General features: G+C 43.4%; 1 protein-coding gene across 5 annotated transcripts in view; it reads right to left on the reverse strand.

The window, feature by feature from the left end:
- Positions 1–20,118, reverse strand: part of LOC106608923 (collagen alpha-6(IV) chain) — a 193,578-nt gene that overhangs the window by 73,335 nt on the left and 100,125 nt on the right. For all 5 annotated transcript variants that reach the window (XM_014207146.2, XM_014207145.2, XM_014207144.2 and 2 more), the window contains exon 4: positions 15,796–15,870. In XM_014207146.2, coding sequence (XP_014062621.1) covers positions 15,796–15,870 — 75 coding nt within the window. The remainder of the gene's footprint in view (positions 1–15,795; positions 15,871–20,118) is intronic.

Raw genomic sequence — 20,118 nt, forward strand, 5'->3', positions numbered from 1 at the left:
AGCTCATCATTTATGTCCAAAAATCTCCGTCTCGTTAGCACATGATGTAAGCCAGCCGGACTTCTCGTCATGAACGAGGGGAAAAAATATATTTCCGTTCGTTCAAACATGTCAAACGTTGTATAGCATAAATCATTAGGGCCTTTTTTAACCAGAACATGAATAATATTCAAGGTGGACGAATGCATACTCTTTTATAACGTATTGGAACTTTGTAAAGGCTGGTGACATCTAGTGGAAGCAATAGGAAGTGCCAAATATTTCCAAACCCCTGTTTTTTAATGGGATAGGTTTTAAAGTCAATACAACACATCAGGTATAGGTAGGGTTTTGCTTCGCCAAATGAGTTCTGTTATACTCCAAGACAAAACATTTTGTTTCCCCATTATAATAAGTATATGTCTGTAGGATTAACCAGTTAAAGCCACATTCATCAGCTCAACATTCACAAGACCAAGGGCCGGATGGATTACCAGGACGTTGAGCATGCGCTGACCAACTTGCAAATGTCTTCACTGACATTTTCAACCTCTCCCTTTCCGAGTCTGTAATACCAATATTTTTTAAGCAGACCACCATAGTGCCTTTGCCTAAGAAAGGCTGGTCATGGCTCACATCAACACCATTATCCCAGAAACCCTAGACCCACTCCAATTAGCATACCGCACCAACAGATCCACAGATGATGCAATTGCACTCCACACTGCCCTTTCCCTCCTGGACAAAAGGAACACCTATGTGAGAATGCAATTCATTGATTACAGCTCAGCGTTCAGCACCATAGTGCCCTCAAAGCTCATCACTAAGCTAAGGACACTGGGACTAAACACCTCCCTCTGCAACTGGATCCTGGACTTCCTGACGTGCCACCCCCAGGTGGTAAGGGTAGGTAACAACACCTCCCCCACGCTGATCCTTAACACGGGGGCCCCTCAGGGGTGCGTTCTTAGTCCCCTCCTATAATTCCTGTTCACTCATGACTGCATGGCCAGGCACGACTCCAACACCATCATTAAGTTTGCTGATGACACAACAGTGGTAGGCCTGATCACCGACAACGATGAGACAGCCTATAGGGAGGAGGTCAGATACCTGATCGTGTGGTGCAAGGACCACAACCTCTCCCTCAACATGATCAAGACAAAGGAGATGATTGTGGACTACAGGAAAAGGAGGACAGAGCACGCCCCCATTCTCATCGACGGGGCTGTAGTGGAGCAGGTTGAGAGCTTCAAGTTCCTTGGTGTCCACATCACCAACAAACTAACATGGCCCAAGCACACCAAGACAGTTGTGAAGAGGGCACGACAAAACCTATTCCCCCTCAGGAGACTGAAAAGGTTTGGCATGGGTCCTCAGATCCTCAAAAGGTTCTAGAGCTGCCCCATCGACAGCATCCTGACTGGTTGCATCCCTGCCTGGTATGGCAACTGCTCGGCCTCCGACCGCAAGGCACTACAGAGGGTAGTGCGAACGGCCCAGTACATCACTGGGCCAAACTTCCTGCCATCCAGGACCTCTATACCAGGTGATGTTAGAGGAAGGCCCTAAAAATTGCCAAAGACTCCAGCCACCCTGGTCATAGACTGTTCTCTCTGCTACTGCATGGCAAGTGGTACCAGAGCGCCAAGTCTAGGACCAAGAGGCTCCTAAACAGCCACTTTAATAACTCTACCTACATGTACATATTACCTCAACTAACCGGTGCCCCTGCACATTGACTCTGTACCGGTACCCCCCCGTGTATAGTCTCGCTATTGTTATTTTACTGCTGCTGTTACTTGTTACCTTTATTTCTTATTCTTATCCATATTTTGTTTAACTGCATTGTTGGTTAGGGGCTCGTAAGTAAGCATTTCACTGTAAGGTCTACACCTGTTGTATTCGGCGCATGTGACTAATAAAATGCGATTTGATTTGAGAAGGTGACTTCAGGTGATTTCATCTAAGTCTTTTAGTTCGATGAAGTAGGATGTGCACCTTATTGCTTCTACACCTGCATTGCTTGCTGTTTGGGGTTTTAGGCTGGGTTTCTGTACAGCACTTTGAGATATCAGCTGATGTAAGAAGGGCTATATAAATACATTTGATTTGATTTGATACACGTAACCTATTCTTTCACTAACTTACATGCCTCATATCCTGTCCGTACAGAAACATGGGTCTAGTTACACAAACACACTGGTACAAAAGGTGGAGGGCACCTCAGAAGCCTTTTTATGTATCAACTGGAATGTGCTCCTACATGCCTAACACATCCTTTCATTGGAGAGAAACGGGTTGAGTAGTTTGATGCCAAATAGGGCAGGGTAGTCTTTGTGGAAAGGGGAAAATTGCATAAATGATTGTACACTACAGATTAAATTAGATGCTATAACTTCTAGAAGTAATCACACTGGAGGTCTGGATAAATGTCTATGTGTTCTCACGTGTAGACACGAACACACACACACACACAATTGAGACTGGACTTGATTTGGGCTTTGACATGAGAGTCAATAGATGGTTAATAGATGTTGTATAACAGAGTCCCAGGCAGTCACGTCCTTGCTGAAGAAAAGAGAGAATAATAAACAGAAAAGAATGAAAAAATGTAATAAAACAGCAACAAATATTTGTATTCATTTCATCATTTATAAAGTGGTTCTCATCATGGTGGCGATCACCATCATCGTAGATCAGATCAGTTCTTTGATATGTTTATTATTAAATCCATATGTCCCCTCTACGGACCTTCTAATAGTGGTATGAAAACATTGTATTTCAGTTCATATGAAGGGGATCGTATAGGACGTAATTGAGTGTGACACATGTAACCAAGATTCTGAGGGTTCTACAGTAAGAATGCAGAAATAGGTTCTGAAATGAGAACAAAGCTATAGATGTGTATCAAGAGTCTCAGAGTAAGAGTGCTGATCAAGGATCAGGTCGCTCTTTTCCTTGATCCCAAATCAGCACTTCTGTGTTCTAAGTCAGGATGAGACAGAATTCACCAGAAGGGGGCAGTGTAATGCATTGAAATGCCACATACGGAGAAAATAACTCAAGACACAAGAACTTGATCTATGGTGACCATAACTTCAATACTGGCTTTTAAAATCTCTCTCTCTCTCTCTCTCTCTCTCTCTCTCTCTCTCTCTCTCTCTCTCTCTCTCTCTCTCTCTCTCTCTCTCTCTCTCTCTCTCTCTCTCTCTCTCTCTCTCTCTCTCTCTCTCTCTCTCTCTCTCTCTCTCTCTCTCTCTCTCTCTCTCTCTCTCTCTCTCTCTCTCTCTCTCTCTCTCTCTCTCTCTCTCTCTCTCTCTCTCTCTCTCTCTCTCTCTCGCCTTTGAACTTGAAAAACAAAACGAAAGCGGGTGAAGGGTATAGTGAGTGAAAAGACGACGGGAAGGAGGGAAAGGAGGGAGGGAATGAGGGATAATGAAGGGTTAGCGAGAGGTTGTCAGACGGCTATTGTCTGTCTCTAGTTTAATGACCAGCGTCGTCGTGGTGACCGCTTATCACCCCACCATACACCTGCCCGGACAGACCAGCAGTCTACTAGGGGTTAAAGGTCAGATAGGACATGAGGGGAGAGGAGAAGGGAGGGAGTCAGGGAGGATGGCAGATAAGAAGGAGAGAGAGAGAGAGAGAGAGAGAGAGAGAGAGAGAGAGAGAGAGAGAGAGAGAGAGAGGTGTGTTGCAGGTCAAAGTTAGTCCTCCTGAAGTTTAGAACGCCTGACCTGTAAGTACAGTTTTTAGGATGGGATGTTAAACGGGTGTCCTGACTCTCTGTGGTCACTAAAGATCCCATGGCACTTACCGTAAGAGTAGGGGTGTTAACCCCGGTGTCCTGGCTAAATTCCCAATCTGGCCCTCATACCATCATGGCCACCTAATCATCATCAGCTTCCAAATGGCTCATTCATCCTCCTCCTCCTCTCCCCTGTAACTGAGAATGTGTTCTCAGTCAACTTACCTGGTAAAATAAGGGTAAAAAACTACAAATAAAAATGGGTGAGAGTTGGTCCTGCCTGGGCACTAGAACGTCAAAGTGTCCTTGACCTACTCACTGTACAGAGGATGAATGTTTAGGAATGTAAGCTACATTTACCCGCTTGGCCGAAACAAAGTAGAAAAGTCACAGAGTTTACTCTGAAGCAAACTTTTTTTTTTAAGAAGGCTAGTTGACTAAAAGGAATGGAAAACCCCATACCCACCTAACACACTATCATCATCACCAATTTGTCTATGTTATGATGAACTGATAAACATCCTGAGCCTGTTTGTGTCTGTGTTTGTGTCTTTGCAAGAACGTTGTTTGTAGGTCTGACCAACTCTGTGGGAGGTAAAAAGTTGCTAGAATTCTATACATCCATAATTTATCAGTGTGTGTGCGCGCGTCTCATGGTATGCGGGTGTGTACGTGTTTAGGTCAACCTGCTGTAAGCCTAAACAAACCTTTAGTTCATGTTTAGACTGAACTAGAGGTTCTACTTGGGTTAGAAGAGGTGGATCATGAACTGATAAAACAGAAAAATGCTTTTCAGAGAGAAGGCTTGAGGCCCGCAGGTTCTTGCAGAGGTAGTGGGCTAGTGTACGCGCGCGCCTACGCACACACACACACACACACACACACACACACACACACACACACACACACACACACACACACACACACACACACACACACACACACACACACACACACACACACACACACACACACACACACACACACACACACACACACACACACACACACACACACACACACACACACACACACACACACACACACTCTCTCTCTTGGCGTTCAACACGGGACTGTGAGTTGGAGGCCAGTCAGCAAAACGTAGACACCGCTAATAATGACAAAAACAACACATTCGAAAACATTTGGAGAGAGATGAAGTGAGAAAGAGGGAGAGGGAGAGATAGGAAGAGGGAGAGAGAGGGAGAGAGCAGTGTGCTCAAAGAGTTCTCATAGCGCCAGCTCTGATCTGCTCAGTGTGCAATCAGAGTCACAATGTGTGTGTGTGTGTGTGTGTGTGTGTGTGTCTGTCTAGAAGACCCTCCATCTGCTCGTCAGCATCATCACTACCGCCTCCATCCCCTCCTCTCATCTCCTCCTCCCCATCGGTCTCTTTATCTGTCTGCCTCTCCATCTCTCCCTCCCTCTCTGAGATAAGATTAAGGTAAGGAATTCGGTCAAGCAGGAGGTTCAGTGACGTACTCTTTCATCGAGGGGCCCAAGAGGGACAGAGGAAGATAGAGAAAGAGGGGGAGAGGGGAAGAGGGAGCTCACTATCCTCTCCTGCCTAACCCCCTACTGGCTCTGTGCAGAAGTAAGCTTAATCTCTTAAAGACTTTTAGAGTAACAACTATACACATTCTATTACACTGATCCTCTGTGTATTTGTAAAAGATCAGCAACTGATTTTGACTAAAGAAGCACTAAGGCCACAAGGCTTTGATGATCTCAAATCCACACAGCTTTGCATTGTTTAATTTCCTACCTCTCCCTTTCTCTCCCTCTCTCTGTCTCTCTGTCTCTCTCTCTCTCTTTCTTCCCCAAAGTGAAGACATATGTTTCAGGGCCCTGGGTCTTGGTGTGGTCCCTTGGGGCCCGAGGCCCTAAGCAGATAAAAGCCTGGTGTTGATGTTAGCAATGCTTAACACAAAGCATCCTGTTGTCCCTCCGTGACCTCTCACCTCTGGTGGAAACGGATGTTATTGTTCTCTCTCTCTCTCTTCCCTCCCCCCCTCTCTCTCTCTCTCTCTCGAGGAACTACAGGACTCTAAGTCCTTCCACTCTGCTGGTGTGTCCATGTGTAAGAGGCTTTTCCCCCCCTATGGATAGAGGCTAAGGGTTAGGCTTGTAGATAGGCCTAGGAGAGAGATCGGGCTGAGATGGGGGGCTGTATCTGTATGTATCAGTGTGTGTCCCATCTCCAGATTTATGGTCCAACAGTGTATACATTTATCACAGATGTTATTGTCTATACGTTTCCCTGCCAGCTGATCATCCTCTGAGCCTAGACTCTAAATGGACATGTTCCAATATGTCACAGTATTATTTATTACATTAAGGCGTTTATAGTTAATAATCTGATTAGAAATCACTCGATGGTGCCGTCCTGGTATTGTATGGCATCATTGATTCAGAGACAGCTAAGACAAAGGGTGGAGGTGGAAATGTACATGGAGAATGACATAATGCAGCTGGCACGGTGTCCATTTTGGAGGGTGTAACTTGGGCCGAGATGGCTAAGCGATGTGTACACTCTTAGAAAAAAAGCAAATAACTACAGCCTAGAAGGGTTCTTCGGCTGTCCCGATATGAGAACCCTTTTTGATTCTAGGTAGAACCCTTTTGGTTCCAGGTAGAACCCTTTTGGATTCCAACCCTTTCCACAAAGGGTGTAACATAGGTTCTACCTGGAACCCAAAAAGGGGTTCTACTTGGAACCCAAAAAGGGGTTCTACCTGGAACCAAAAGGGGTTATCTTATGGGGACAGCCAAAGAACCCTTTTGGAACCCTTTTTTTCCTAAGAGAGTAGGATGGATGGTTGAGGTAGAGGTAGGATGTCTTTTGCCTGAGACACTGATCCCCACTTACGGTTTATTGGTTGGTAGGCTGATCTGATCCTAGATATGTGGTTAATAGCTTCCAATGGAATAGGGGAATAGGATGATACTCTGTAGGACTTAGATACTGATCTTATGTCGGTTTGGCATTTCATCCCCTTATGGTTATGGTTATTATAATGGTAGGCTAATCTGATCCTATATCAGTAGATTAGAAGACAAACCTCCACTCAAACATGCTTCCAGCGCAAGTTTTGCTTGTGGTTAAGGTTATGATTCAGGTGATTTTAATCAGATTTAAATACCTACGTCTACCTCAAGTGTGCTTCTAAATTTCCGCCTAAACTGATCTCATGTCTTTTTTTTTGTGTGGTTGAAGTCTGTGGTAGTCTTATCTGATCCTAGATCTGTGGTTTAGACAAATACCTCAAAACGTGCCTTTAGTACAGGAGAAAACTGAGCAGAGACAAACCAACACCCTCCACTTAGGGTTAGCGTTAAACAATAGGAGTGTGTGTGTGTGGAGCGTAATATAGTCGCCGCTATGTTATTTGCTGCAAGGCCTCTATCCGTGTGGCTGTGTAAGTGTAGGCTGCAGCCACACTGTGTGTGTACTGCCTCAGACAGCCCCTAGGTAATTGTTGTTTGGATACAGACTGGGTACCATAGAGGTAGTAAGTAGGTCCTTGTGCTGGTAAGACTAGTATGTCAGACTGCTGAAAGCCGCTAGGGAGCTGAGGCACAGACATGGACAAGGGGGCTAATGCATACACACGTAGTGTATAGACCAACCCAAATCAATCTCTGGAGGTTACGTTGGAATAGACACAGACGTGGACATAGACACACAAACACACACACACACACACACACACACCGACAGCTGTTCAGCACACCTACTGTAGGTCTGAGCCAACTGAGCCAACCAGAGAGAGTGTGAGATGTTTGCAGCTCACTGGCGAAGCTAAAACTATTAACTTTGATATCAGTTCATCTGACAACATAAAAGCTATTTAGTGGATTAGAAAAACAACGAGTGTGTGTGGAGCCTTTTAGCTGGCCAATAGAATTATAACTGCACTTCACAGAATAAACAACCAGGTAGATCAAGGCAAGAGGCAAAACTGATCTAAAGGTGCACTCAGTCAGAGTAGACTAAACAGAGAATCAAAGGGGGGGGGTGAGAGGGAGAGGGGAGGAGAGGGAGATAGAGAGATAGACAGGGACACAGAGAGAGAGCCCCAGAGAGAGAGAGAGAGAGAAGTACATTTTCTCTGTCCCGTGGGCTAAACAGCTTGTTCTAACTGGAGGTGGGTATTCTGCCAAATTAATTGGAAATACTTTTGCAATATATGTTTCTACAATGTTTCTTTGGACCATGTCTGCAAGTGTCAAATCCACAGATAATGACTCATGTTATTGAACTTGACCATATAATTCAATGTTCTGTCCTGTAGCCATACCTAATGACTAAACCTTACATCCATTGTTGAAAACATCAGCGTGATACATCATGGGTGTGATACTGACACTGGCAATGATAAATAATCCGCTTCGGCAAAGGGAGAAGGTCTGAATGAGGCTTGAGGCGTAGAAAACAGCCTCCCTGAGAGGTTAACCTATCTGACTCATCTAAATCTGTACACACCACATCAGACCATCACAAACGTTTTGGCACGAGAGGTGTCTAGAGCATCTTTCCGGAGGACATGAGTCAGGATGGAAGTCTCCACTCCACTTTCATTTACATTTTAGTCATTTTAGCAGACGCTCTTATCCAGAGCGACTTACAGTGGTGAATACATACATTTCATTTCATGCATTTTTTTTCCATTATTTTTTGTACTGGCCCCCCATGGGAATCGAGCCCAGAACCCTGGCGTTGCAAACACCATGCTCTACCAACTGAGCCACAGGGAAGGATGGATCACCGCATCCTCATGTTCCTTCCATTATTCTTTCACTCCATCACCAGTTCCTTATCCTATTCTTGAACTTGTTTATTCGCTGTGTGGGGTAAGAAGCCGAGTGATAACGTGAGGGTATGAGCCCTTCTAGCTGACCGCTCCTGCGACATGACAGCTGAGTGGTCTACGAGGTAAGGACATGGTTCTTTTCTGCGGTAGACAGTAGCTGTCAGTACTACGCCGTTGTGAACCCATACCGTGCTATTTTACAACGCTATATCCTCCCCCCTAACTTACTAGACGTTTCGTTAAAAAATACCCTCGGCTACACATACGCTGTGAACTTGTCATGTCTCGACCGCTACCTCCGGAACAGCGGAGGCTACTGAGGGGAGGACGGAATGGAATTGAAACAGCTGAAATGTAGTCATTTTCAACAACAACAAAAATTGACTTGTTTTATTACGTTTTTACCTGAAATAATAGTAGCAGCCTGTTACATTCTGAAATTGTTGCCGTAGCTTTAAATCTCAACAGTGTTTTGTTTTTGTGCTTGACTGCACTGAGTCTAATAGCTGTATTATCAGCTAATTTACTGTGTACGGACGAGAAAATAAACTCTTTAATTTTCTGCACATGCTTGTGGATTTTAGCATTATTCAAGAGTGTAATATGGTTTGGCTGCATTATTAAAAATTGTAATATGTTTAAGGATTAAGTTGCTCGGATTGTTAAATAGTTTGTGCTTACTGGCTAGTGGCTACTGCGATATTTACTGTACAGTTGAGCTGCGGACCCGAGAATGTGGAAGAAAATTCTCAACAATCATTTTTACAGGCTAAATTCCTGTCCAATCATTCAAAATGGTTACATTTCCGTTTCATTACAAGGGTTATATTTCTTGCTGTAAATGTTTTTATCAGCAGACAACGGAAGGTCCGGAAAGGATGTAATGTGAATTGAAAAGTAGAATTCTCTTTCGACCACCTGGCTCCTCAGACTCTCCTTCATATCTCGTAGTGGGAATAGGGCCTCCTTAGCGTCACACACATTAGCAGCAGTTAGCACGCGCTAGACGTCATGCTAAACATTTCACGTTCCTTTCTTCTATTCATCCGATCATAAATCAGCCCATCGTAAAACAGACGTCGTTGTTTCTATTTGTTTGTTTATCCCCTCCCCGTATCAAAACAATTATTGTTGGCAAGAGGGCGAGGTGAGGTTGTAGGCTTGAGTCCCAAATGGCACTCTATTCCCTATGCAGTACACCTCTTTTGACCAGGTTCTATAGAGCTCTGGTCAAGCTTAGTGCGCTGCGTAGAGAATAGGGTGCCATTTGAGACGCACATAAAGGGATTCGGGGACATGATCTGGTCATGTTTTGTTAGGGGGCGAGGGGGAAGGGGTGTAGGTAGGGGTGAAGGGCGAGGGGAGGGATAATAGATAGAGGTGGGGCATGGGTTCACTAGTGTTCCTCCCCCTGGCATTTAGAATTTGGGAGTGATCGCTGGCACACACAGACAGACACAGACAGACAGACTCTACAAGGTGTGGAGCTGTAGCAGGACAGAACAAACAGTGGCTTGGAGCGAGGCCAGAGCAGGTAAAGGAGCCACTGTCAGGCCTTAGGGAGAAACACAGGGTAACATCTCTGTTTGCCAACATCTAGACCTGCCTAGCCCAGAACCCAGGGAAACATCCCTGTTGGCCAGCATCCAGATTTGTCAAGCCTGGGCATTGTCACTGCATGAGACCACGTTGGTAAAAGGTTATCAAGTGGCTTCAGGTGAGAAGCAGGGATAGTGTGTGTGTGAGTGCGTGCGTGAGTCCTCGAGCACACGTATGTGTGTGTGCACTGTGTGTGTGTGTGTGTTTGTGTCTAATTCTCTCAGATCAGGGACAGGTACGGTAATTGACTATGACTATTCCTAGCCTGCAGGTATCAACTTCAGCAAAGGGCTGAACACAGCTAGACAGGTATTGTTAGGACCTGTTGAGCTTGGACTCTCCTATATACTGTGGAGATGAGGACAGAAGATACAATAAACCAGCCATCACTGCAGCAACAGCAGAGGATATTTTTCTTAGAGTATTAAAGTAATAATCTGCGTAAGTGTGCAAAACATGTCTGGCTAATGTCTATCTTTGTCGAATGACTGATTCGTTTACGCTCAGGAATTATAATGGTCAGTTGGTGCTTGAGGGATCTAAATAAGATCTAAATAAGATATTAAAACAAAAGAAGTTTGATATTAGTGCGTAGGCACGCTTTTAAAGGAGAGTTGAAGTGTGTATGCATGTGTGTATGTGCGTGCATCTGACAACAACAAAAAAACACAAAATATATTACATTCATAACACCTTTGCTTTTCTTGAAAAGAACCCTTTCACTTTCTTTTCTCACTAGCACCGATTTTGCTGATAGCTACTTTACTGAGGAAGGAATGATGAATGCACTAACTGTTTGAATGCACTAACTGTAAGTCGCTCTGGATAAAAGCGGCTGCTAAATGACTGAAATGTAAAATGTACTGTTAATACGTGACCAACACTGCAACAATAACTTTTCTCAATAAAACTAATGTTTAGGTTTGTTGGAGAAGAAAAACATGTCATTTGACCAAAGCTGTCATTTCCGAAGGTGACTACAACATTTAGACTTTGTACCTTTTCTTACCCCATTGGTTGTGGTAAAGAATGACAAGGCACAGTTTTAACAACCACTGTCGTATTAGGCCTCAACTCCTGTAACAGTCCAGAACTCTACATTTTACTGAGAGTATGCCTTTGGAAAGTATTCAGACCCCTTGACTTTTTTCACTTTTCGTTACGTTACGGCCTTATTCTAAAATGGATTCAAGTTTTAAAAAATCCTCAGCAATCTACACACAATACCCCATAATAACAAAGCGAAAACAGTTTTTTTTAAATGTATTATTTACATAAGTATTCAGACCCTTTGCTATAAGACTCGAAATTGAACTCAAGTGACCTGTTTCCATTGATCATCCTTGAGATGTTTCTACAACTTGGAGTCCACCTGTGGTAAATTCAATTGATTGGACATGATTTGGAAAGACACGCACCTGTCTATATAAGGTCCCACAGTTCATGGTGCATGTCAGAGCAAAAACCAAGCCATGAGGTGGAAGGAATTGCCCATAGAGCTCTGAGACAGGATTGTGTCACGGCACAGATCTGGGGAAGGGCACCAAAAAATTTCTGCAGCATTGAAGGTACCCAAGAACACAGTGGCCTCCATCATTCTTAAATGAAAGAAGTTTGGAACCACCAAGGCTCTTCCTAGAGCTGGCCGCCGAGCCAAACTGAGGAATCGGGGGAGAAGGACCTTGGTCAGGGAGGTGACCAAGAACCCAATGGTCACTCTGACAGAGCTCTAGAGTTCCTCTGTGGAGATGGGAGAAACTTCCAGAAGGACAACCATCTCTGCAGCACTCCACCAATCAGGCCTTTACAGTAGAGTGGCCAGACAGAAGCCACTCCTCAGTAAAAAGGCACATGACAGCCCGCTTGGAGTTTGCCAAAAGGCACCTAAAGGACTCTCAGACCATGAGAAACAAGATTCTCTGGTCTGATGAAACCATGGTTGAACTCTTTGGCCTGAATGCCTAGCGTCACATCTGGAGGAAACCTGGCACCATCCCTACAGTGAAGCATGGTGGTGGTAGCATCATGCTGTGGGGACGATTTTCAGCGGCAGGGACTGAGAGGCTAGTCAGGATCGAGGCAAAGATGAACGGAGCAAAATACAGAGAGAACCTTGATGAAAACCTGCTCCGGTGCGCTCAGTACCGCAGACTGGGGCGAAGGTTCACCGTCCAACAGGACAACGACCCTAAGCACACAGCCAAGACAACGCAGGAGTGGCTTCATCTTATAAGAAATCCTGCTATGCCCTCCGACGAACCATCAAACAGGCAAAGCACCAATACAGGACTAAAATTGAATCGTACTACACTGGCTCCGACGCTTGTCAGATGTGGCAGGTCCTGCAAAATATTGACTACAAAGGGAAGCACAGCCGCGAGCTGCCCAGTGACACGAGCCTACCAGACGAGCCCAATCACTTTAATGCTCGCTTCAAGGCAAGAAACACTGAGGTATACATGAGAGCATCAGCTGTTCCGGACGACTGTCTGATCATGCTCTCCGTAGCCGACGTGAGTAAGACCTTGAAACAGGTCAACATTCACAAGGCAGCTGGGCCAGACGGATTACCAGGACGTGTGCTCCGGGCATGTGCTGACCAACTGGCAGGTGTCTTCACTGACATTTTCAACATGTCCCTGATTGTGTCTGTAATACCAACATGTTTCAAGCAGACCACCATAGTCCCTGTGCCCAAGAACACTAAGGTAACCTATCCCTCAACGTAATCAAGACAAAGGAGATGATTGTGGGCTACAGGAAAAGGAAGACTGAGCACACCCACATTCTCATCGACAGGGTTGTAGTGGAGCAGGTTGAGAGCTTCAAGTTCCTTGGTGTCCACATCACCAACAAACTAACATGGTCCAAACACACCAAGACAGTCGTGAAGAGGGCACGACAAAACCTATTCCCCCCTCAGGAGACTGAAAAGATTTTGCATGGGTCCTCAGATCCTCAAAAGGTTCTACAGCTGCAACATCAAGAGCATCCTGACTGGTTGCATCACTGCCTGGTATGGCAACTGCTCGACCTCTGACCGCAAGGCACTACAGAGGGTAGTGCGTACGGCCCAGTACATCACTGGGGCTAAGCTTCCTGCCATCCAGGATCCCTATACCAGGCGGTGTCAGAGGAAGGCCCTAAAAATTGTCAAAGACCCCAGCCACCCCAGTCATAGACTGTTCTCTCTGCTACCGCATGGCAAATGGTACCGGAGCGCCAAGTCTCGGACCAAAAGGCTTCTCAACAGCGTTCACCCCCAAGCCATAAGACTCCTGAACAGGTAACCAAATGGCAACCCGGACTATTTGCATTGTGTCCCGCCACCCCGCACCTGCCAACCCACTCTTTTACGCTGCTGCTACTCTCTGTTTGTCATCTATGCATAGTCACTTTAACTATACCTACATGTACATTTTACCTCAATTAGCCCGACTAACCGGTGCCACCGCACATTGACTCTGTACCGGTACCACCTATATATAGCCTCGCTACTGCTCAGCCAGAGCCCGGACTTGAACCTGATCAAACATCTTTGGAGAGACCTGAAAATAGCTGTGCAGCAACGCTCCCCATCCAACCTGACAGAGCTTGAGAGGATCTGCAGAGAAGAATGGGCGAAACTCCCCAAATACAGGTGTGCCAAGCTTGTAGCGTCATACCCAAGATGCTGTAACTGCTGTCAAAGGTGCTTCAACAAAGTACTGAGTAAAGGGTCTGAATACTTATGTAAATGTGATATTTCAGTTTTTAATTTGTAATACATTCGCAAAAGATTATTAAAACCTCTTTTTGGTTATCATTATAGGGTATTGTGTGTAGATTGATGAGGGAAAAAAACAATTTAATTAATTTTAGAATAAAGCTGTAACGTAACAAAATGTGGAAAAAGTCAAGTAGTCTGAATACTTTCCCAAGGCACTGTACCAGACTTTCAATGCAACAGTATGTGTTTTCTGACTTTGTTTTGCAAGAACCGCAACTACTTTCTAGTACTTAAAGTATTTGACCCAAGTCTGCTTTTTACTTTGTAAAAGAACACATTTGATCGTGTGACTCGTTTCAGGAAACTAACTTTCAGGCGTATGTCGTGCGTCACTACTGCACACGAGAGGCATTCGAACGTAAAAATAAATATTTTATAAAAATGTGTTTTTTGTCAGAAATGCCTTCTGGAACATGTGAACTTTCATTTGCCATTAAAATCTAGCTAGCAACATTTGCTTATATCATACGCTTCTAATTTTGTCAGAAAGTTGTTTTCATTGTAAGTTAAAGCGTACTGTTAGCTAGCTAGAGAACGCTAGCTGGCTGGCTCACTAGCTAACGTTACGTGTATGATCAATGTAGTAATATTATTTGTATCTCAGAGCCATTTGCATTGCTAATTATAGCCTAATGTTAGCTAGCTAGCTAACATTGAACCTAGTTGGTTAGCTTTAGCTACCTGCATATTCAAGCAGGGTAGTAATGTTATGAGTTGGGATTATTATTAATTGTTTAGCTAGCTAACATGTCTAAACAAAAGATCCACTATGCAAGTAGCCATTTCACTGTACCGTTTACACCTTCTGTATCCTGTGCATGTGACAAATACACATAGATTTTATTTGATATAGTGTGTGTTTACCAGAGACGGTAATGTGAAGAACAACATGACCTGCAACAAAGTCAAATAAGGATATAACGTTAGGCTAATGAGACAGTGTCCAAGTTCTAAAATTCTCCAGTAGAATATCCTGCTTTTATTTCGTCACACTCACAACCGTAAGCTATTTTCTGTAATTAGCTTGCCATTAACTTGTAAATAATGATATTGTTGTGAGTTTATTTTCCTGTAATAATGAATACAAATTAGCTAAAGTTAAGATGCTGTCAGCTATATGATATGGTCATTATTTGAACTTTCTAGCCAGCTAACTTGACATTAGCTAGCTAGCTAACAAGCTAGAAATGAGACAAAACATTGTTTAGAAAGTTGCTTTTAGTTGCCTGGTTTGCTAGATTGACATATACTGAATTCATTTTTAAACGGATAGGTTTATTGGTGCTAAAATACACCACTTATGCTATTTTGGACGACCAGGCAGGCTGATGTCATGCAGCCTGTTGTTTTTGTGTTTATACTTTTACATAATGACAACGACAAGTTTCATGTCGGACGACAATAGAATGTTCATGATGTGACTGCGGCAACTTTCTACAGACATGTCGATAGACGTAGTATAAACCAGCCTTTAGTCTTGAAATCGTTGGTTGTTTAATACACTACCATACTCACTCTGTTTAGCACATGGCCTCACATGTGAATCCTTAAAGAGAAGGGTGGGGCTAAAGCTTAAGAGTGTGTGAACAATGCTGAATGGGTGTAGACAAAGAAGAGCTCTCCAGCAGGTGTACCAAAACATTCACGGGCCATTTCCTCAAAAGCGGGGTTACAAGTTTATCAACTTTCAAAGCAGAATTACTTTCCCATTGTTCCTCAACTGTAGTCTATGATATATGATTTTCTAGATCCAAGTCTCTATTTTTATCCAATGTAAAAAACACAATTTCAAATTTTGCTACTTAAGACCGAATCGAGCCGGTCGGTCACAGATGTGAATATGTGTGAGAGGGAGAGAGAATAAAGATGTATTCATGACTTACCCTGCTGCCTTTCTCTGGATTACAATTGCATCCCCCACTACAGTCCAACCCATTACACGGTTCTCCTGTAGTCCCCTGGAGAGAGAGAGAGAGAGACCGTTAGTATTACATTATGTACTGTATGCCATTAAGCAGACGCTTTTATCCAAAGCAACTTGAGGCGGGAATACATTTTCATATGGTTGGTCTTAGTGGGAATCAAGCCCCATGCAAGCCACATGCTCTACCAACTGAGCCACGAGGGAGAAATAGAGAGACCCGCAGTATCCAATCACAGCAGCAAGATTTGTGTCCGTTGCCATGACAAAAGGGCAACCAGTGGAGCACTAACAACATTGTAAATACAATCTACAGTGCCTTTGGAAAGTATTCAGATTCCTTGACCTTTTTCACATTTTGTTAGGTTACAGACTTACTCTAAAATGTATATATTTTTAAATTCCCACCATCAATCTACACACAATACCCCATAATGACAAAGCTAAAACAGGTACACTCTAGAGCTCTGTCAGAGTGTCCAACGAGTTCTTGGTCACCTCCCTGACCAAGGCTCTTCTCCCCCGATTGCTCAGTTTGGCTCGGCGGCCAGCTCTAGGAAGAGTCTTGGTGGTTCCATACTTCTTCCATTTAAGAATGATGGAGGACACTGTGTTCTTGGGGACCTTCAATGCTGCAGACAAATTTTGGTACCCTTCCCCAGATCTGTGCCTCGACACAATCCTGTCTCGGAGCTCTATGGACAATTCCGGTTTTTGCTCTGACATGCACTGTCAACTGTGGGACCTTATATAGACAGGTGTGTGCCTTTACAAATCATGTCCAATCAATTGAATTTACCACAAGTGGACTCCAATCAATTTGTAGAAACACCTCAAGGATGATCAATGGAAACAGGATGCACCTGAGCTCAATTTTGAGTCTCATAGCAAAGGGTATGAATATTTATGTAAATAAGGTATTTCTGTTGTTTTTTTTTAAATACATTTGCAAAAATTCCCCAAAATCTGTTTTCGCTTTGCCATTATGGGGTAATGTGTGTAGATTGCTGATATTTATTTTAATTTATTTAATACATTTTGGAATAAGGCTGTAATGTAACAAAATGTGGAAAAAGTCAAGGGGTCTGAATACTTTTCCATTTTATACTTCAACTATGTGCACACTTTTACAACACTGTACATAGCCAATAATATAACATTCAAAATGTCTATATGCTTTTAAAACTTTTGTGAGTGTAATGTTTACTCATGTTTCCCTTGTTTATTTCCCTTTTGTTTTATTGCCTATTCCAGTTACTTTGGCAATGTAAACATATGTTTCCCAGGCCAAAAAATCCCTTTGAATTGAATCGAATTGAGAGAGAGCGCAAAAGAGAGAACCACATGCAGTACCAGGCTTAACCTCTAGGAGAAATACTTTCAAGTGCTGCATTTGATTAGATTTTCTTTGCCGGGTACGATTGAACCAATGCAATAATATAGAATAAGTGTTTGATTTATGTTGTTGATCCACGTCTGCTAACTAATATCTTATGACGATGAAAAATGCTATATGAGGAATAAACAACCGCCATGCTTTTTGTTCAAGATGTGTAGTGGGTTTGATTATCCCACTGAAACAAATACACAACATATTTAACATGTTTTAAATGATCAGAAATAGAGAGGAAAAGACTGGGTGCCACATACCAGGACAGTCTAACCACTATCTGATAGTAAGTAGAGCTCTTACATGGGGAATACATATGGGATCTGCTATCATAGTTTATCAATCATGCGGCAACCTTAATGCAGCTTTTGTTCAAAATGAATACACATTTTAAACTTCTCCCCCTGCCTATTTCAATAATTACATCAAACTTTATTTATAAAGCACATTTCTTAAAGAAAGGGGATGCATTTCAAAGTCCTAAATAAAATAAAAGGTGAGAAAGATAAAAACTAGACAAATTAAAATAGTAAAACAAAGTTAGACAAATTAAAATAGTAAAACAATAATACTAATAACAGTGGACTGAGAGATGCATTAAAATAGATAAAAATGTATAAGATATATAAAATGGGATAAAATAAATAAAATAGATACTGTAGTATGACTGAAAGCACAGCTAAAAAGGTTTCTAAAAAGGTTTCTACAGTTTCTGAGGCCCTCAGATCCTCCAGCAGGCTGTTCCAAATGTCAGGATCATGGTGGCTGAAGGCTAGCCTCACCAAAATGTTTGGTTATGACCTTTGGAACAACTAAAAGGCCAGAGGATCTGAGGGACCGACCAGGCACATATCTTAAAAGCATGTCAGACATGTCTTTGTGTGCAAGGCCACATGGTGCTTTAATTTTTTTTTAAATGTTTTAAATCAATTCTAAAATGAACAGTTAACCAATGCAGGGACTTTTAAGATAGGTGTATGTCTCAATAGTCCTTGCACGTTATGCTTAGTTGGAATACCTACAACAACATAGAATCCATCACACTATTAGTATAGATAAAGTACATAAGCCATCTCACACATACCAAAGCCCATTCACAGAACAATGCGTATGCTTCTTTCTCAGAAACCAGAGCGGGACAGAAAACAACCTCTCATGCGAGAAAGATATGAGATATCTCAGCGTTAGTCTACATACAGAGTCTAAGCCTACTCATAAACAGCCAGTCAGTCTGTCAGTCAGTCAATATTGAGACCGTCTGGGACGGGGAACAATGCAATATAGGTCCTTTCATAGAGGATTAAAACACCCCAGCAGCAGTCCTGAGCTAGGGGCTCCTAGGGGCCAGCTAGAGGCTAGCTAGAGGTCAAGGGTCAGGGATGGCGTTTCAATGCGATTAGGGATGAAAGGGTGTCGGTTGCGTCCTGGGGAGGAGAGCAGCCTGGTCTCATAGACTAGACGTAGCACAGTAAACAAAAATCCGGGACACTCAAATTAGTATATGTTACATTTGGTATGGTTACATAAAAGAGAAGGTTATTGAAGGCAAAAATGAAAGGAAGGTGGTTGGTCGGCATTGACGGGCAGGCTTATAATGGGAACGTCTATCAACCCTGAGGTTGCGTGTTCAAATCTCACCGTGGACAACTTTAGCATTTTAGCTCATTTGCAACTACTTACTGTTTTTAGCTACTTTGCAACTACTTATCATGTTAGCTAACCCTTCCCATAACCTTAACCCCTGGCCTTGCTAATATTAGCCACTTAGCTAACGTTAGCGTTAGCCACCTAACTAACGTTAGCCACAACAAATTGGAATTCATAACATATCATATGTATTGCAGATACAAATTGTGATTCGTAAAATATCATACAAATTGTAATTCGAAACATATCATACAAATTGTTATTTGAAACATATCATACGAAATGGATGACGGAAAACCACAAATGAACACATACCATACCATACCAAACATAACACATCATATTCATTTGAGTGACCCGGATTTTCATTTACTATGTTACATCTACCCCTGAATCCAGGTTGAGGTGAGAGGAGAGAGAGAGAGGGGGTTTGAGGGGGTGGGAGAGGTGAGGGGGTTTGGAGCTGTGTGGATGTGGGTTGTAAAGAGTGAGGTGGTTGTGATAGTTATGTGTGTGTTTGTATGGGTAATGTGTTCGTGATTGTAGCGTGAGTGTAAGTTATACCCCTCATCTATATTTGAGTATGTCATAGGGAGTAAGGTGGAGGTGAAAGGGTAGGGGATGTGATAGGTGAAGGGACAGGGGTTGGAATGCAAGGCCAAAGTTATATGGAATTAGGCCCAGGATCCCAGGGGCCCTGTAAGCAGATCAACATGACGATGGTCCATCTAGACTTAAAATTGAACTACAAAGGAACCATGGTGAAACCTCACAGTCTGTTGTGGTGTCTGGCCATACAGATGTGAATGTGTGCGTGTGTGTGTGTGTGTGTGTGTGTGTGTGTGTGTGTGTGTGTGTGTGTGTGTGTGTGTGTGTGTGTGTGTGTGTGTGTGTGTGTGTGTGTGTGTGTGTGTGTGTGTGTGTGTGTGTGTGTGTGTGTGTGTGTGTGTGTGTGTGTGTGTGTGTGTGTACCACAAGGTGCATGGTGAACAGCCCTACTGGTTGTTGCGGCTGAAACGTCGAGCAAACACAGTCCCAGGTTCATAGATCATAGACCACTTCACATGACCAGCAGACATGTCACTAGCTTCCTCCTCAAACTCTTGACCTCACTCTTACAGGGGGGTTCTCTTTAACAAATACAAGTGAAGGAGGGGGTGAGGGGGGATGGGGGGGGAGATAGAAAGAGAGGGAAAGGGGGAAAGTCTGCCCTCTCTCCTCGCTCTCTCTGTTGGTCAAGTTCTCCCT

This window comes from Salmo salar, chromosome ssa07 (genome assembly GCF_905237065.1).
Source record: "Salmo salar chromosome ssa07, Ssal_v3.1, whole genome shotgun sequence".
Classification (NCBI taxonomy): domain Eukaryota; kingdom Metazoa; phylum Chordata; class Actinopteri; order Salmoniformes; family Salmonidae; genus Salmo; species Salmo salar.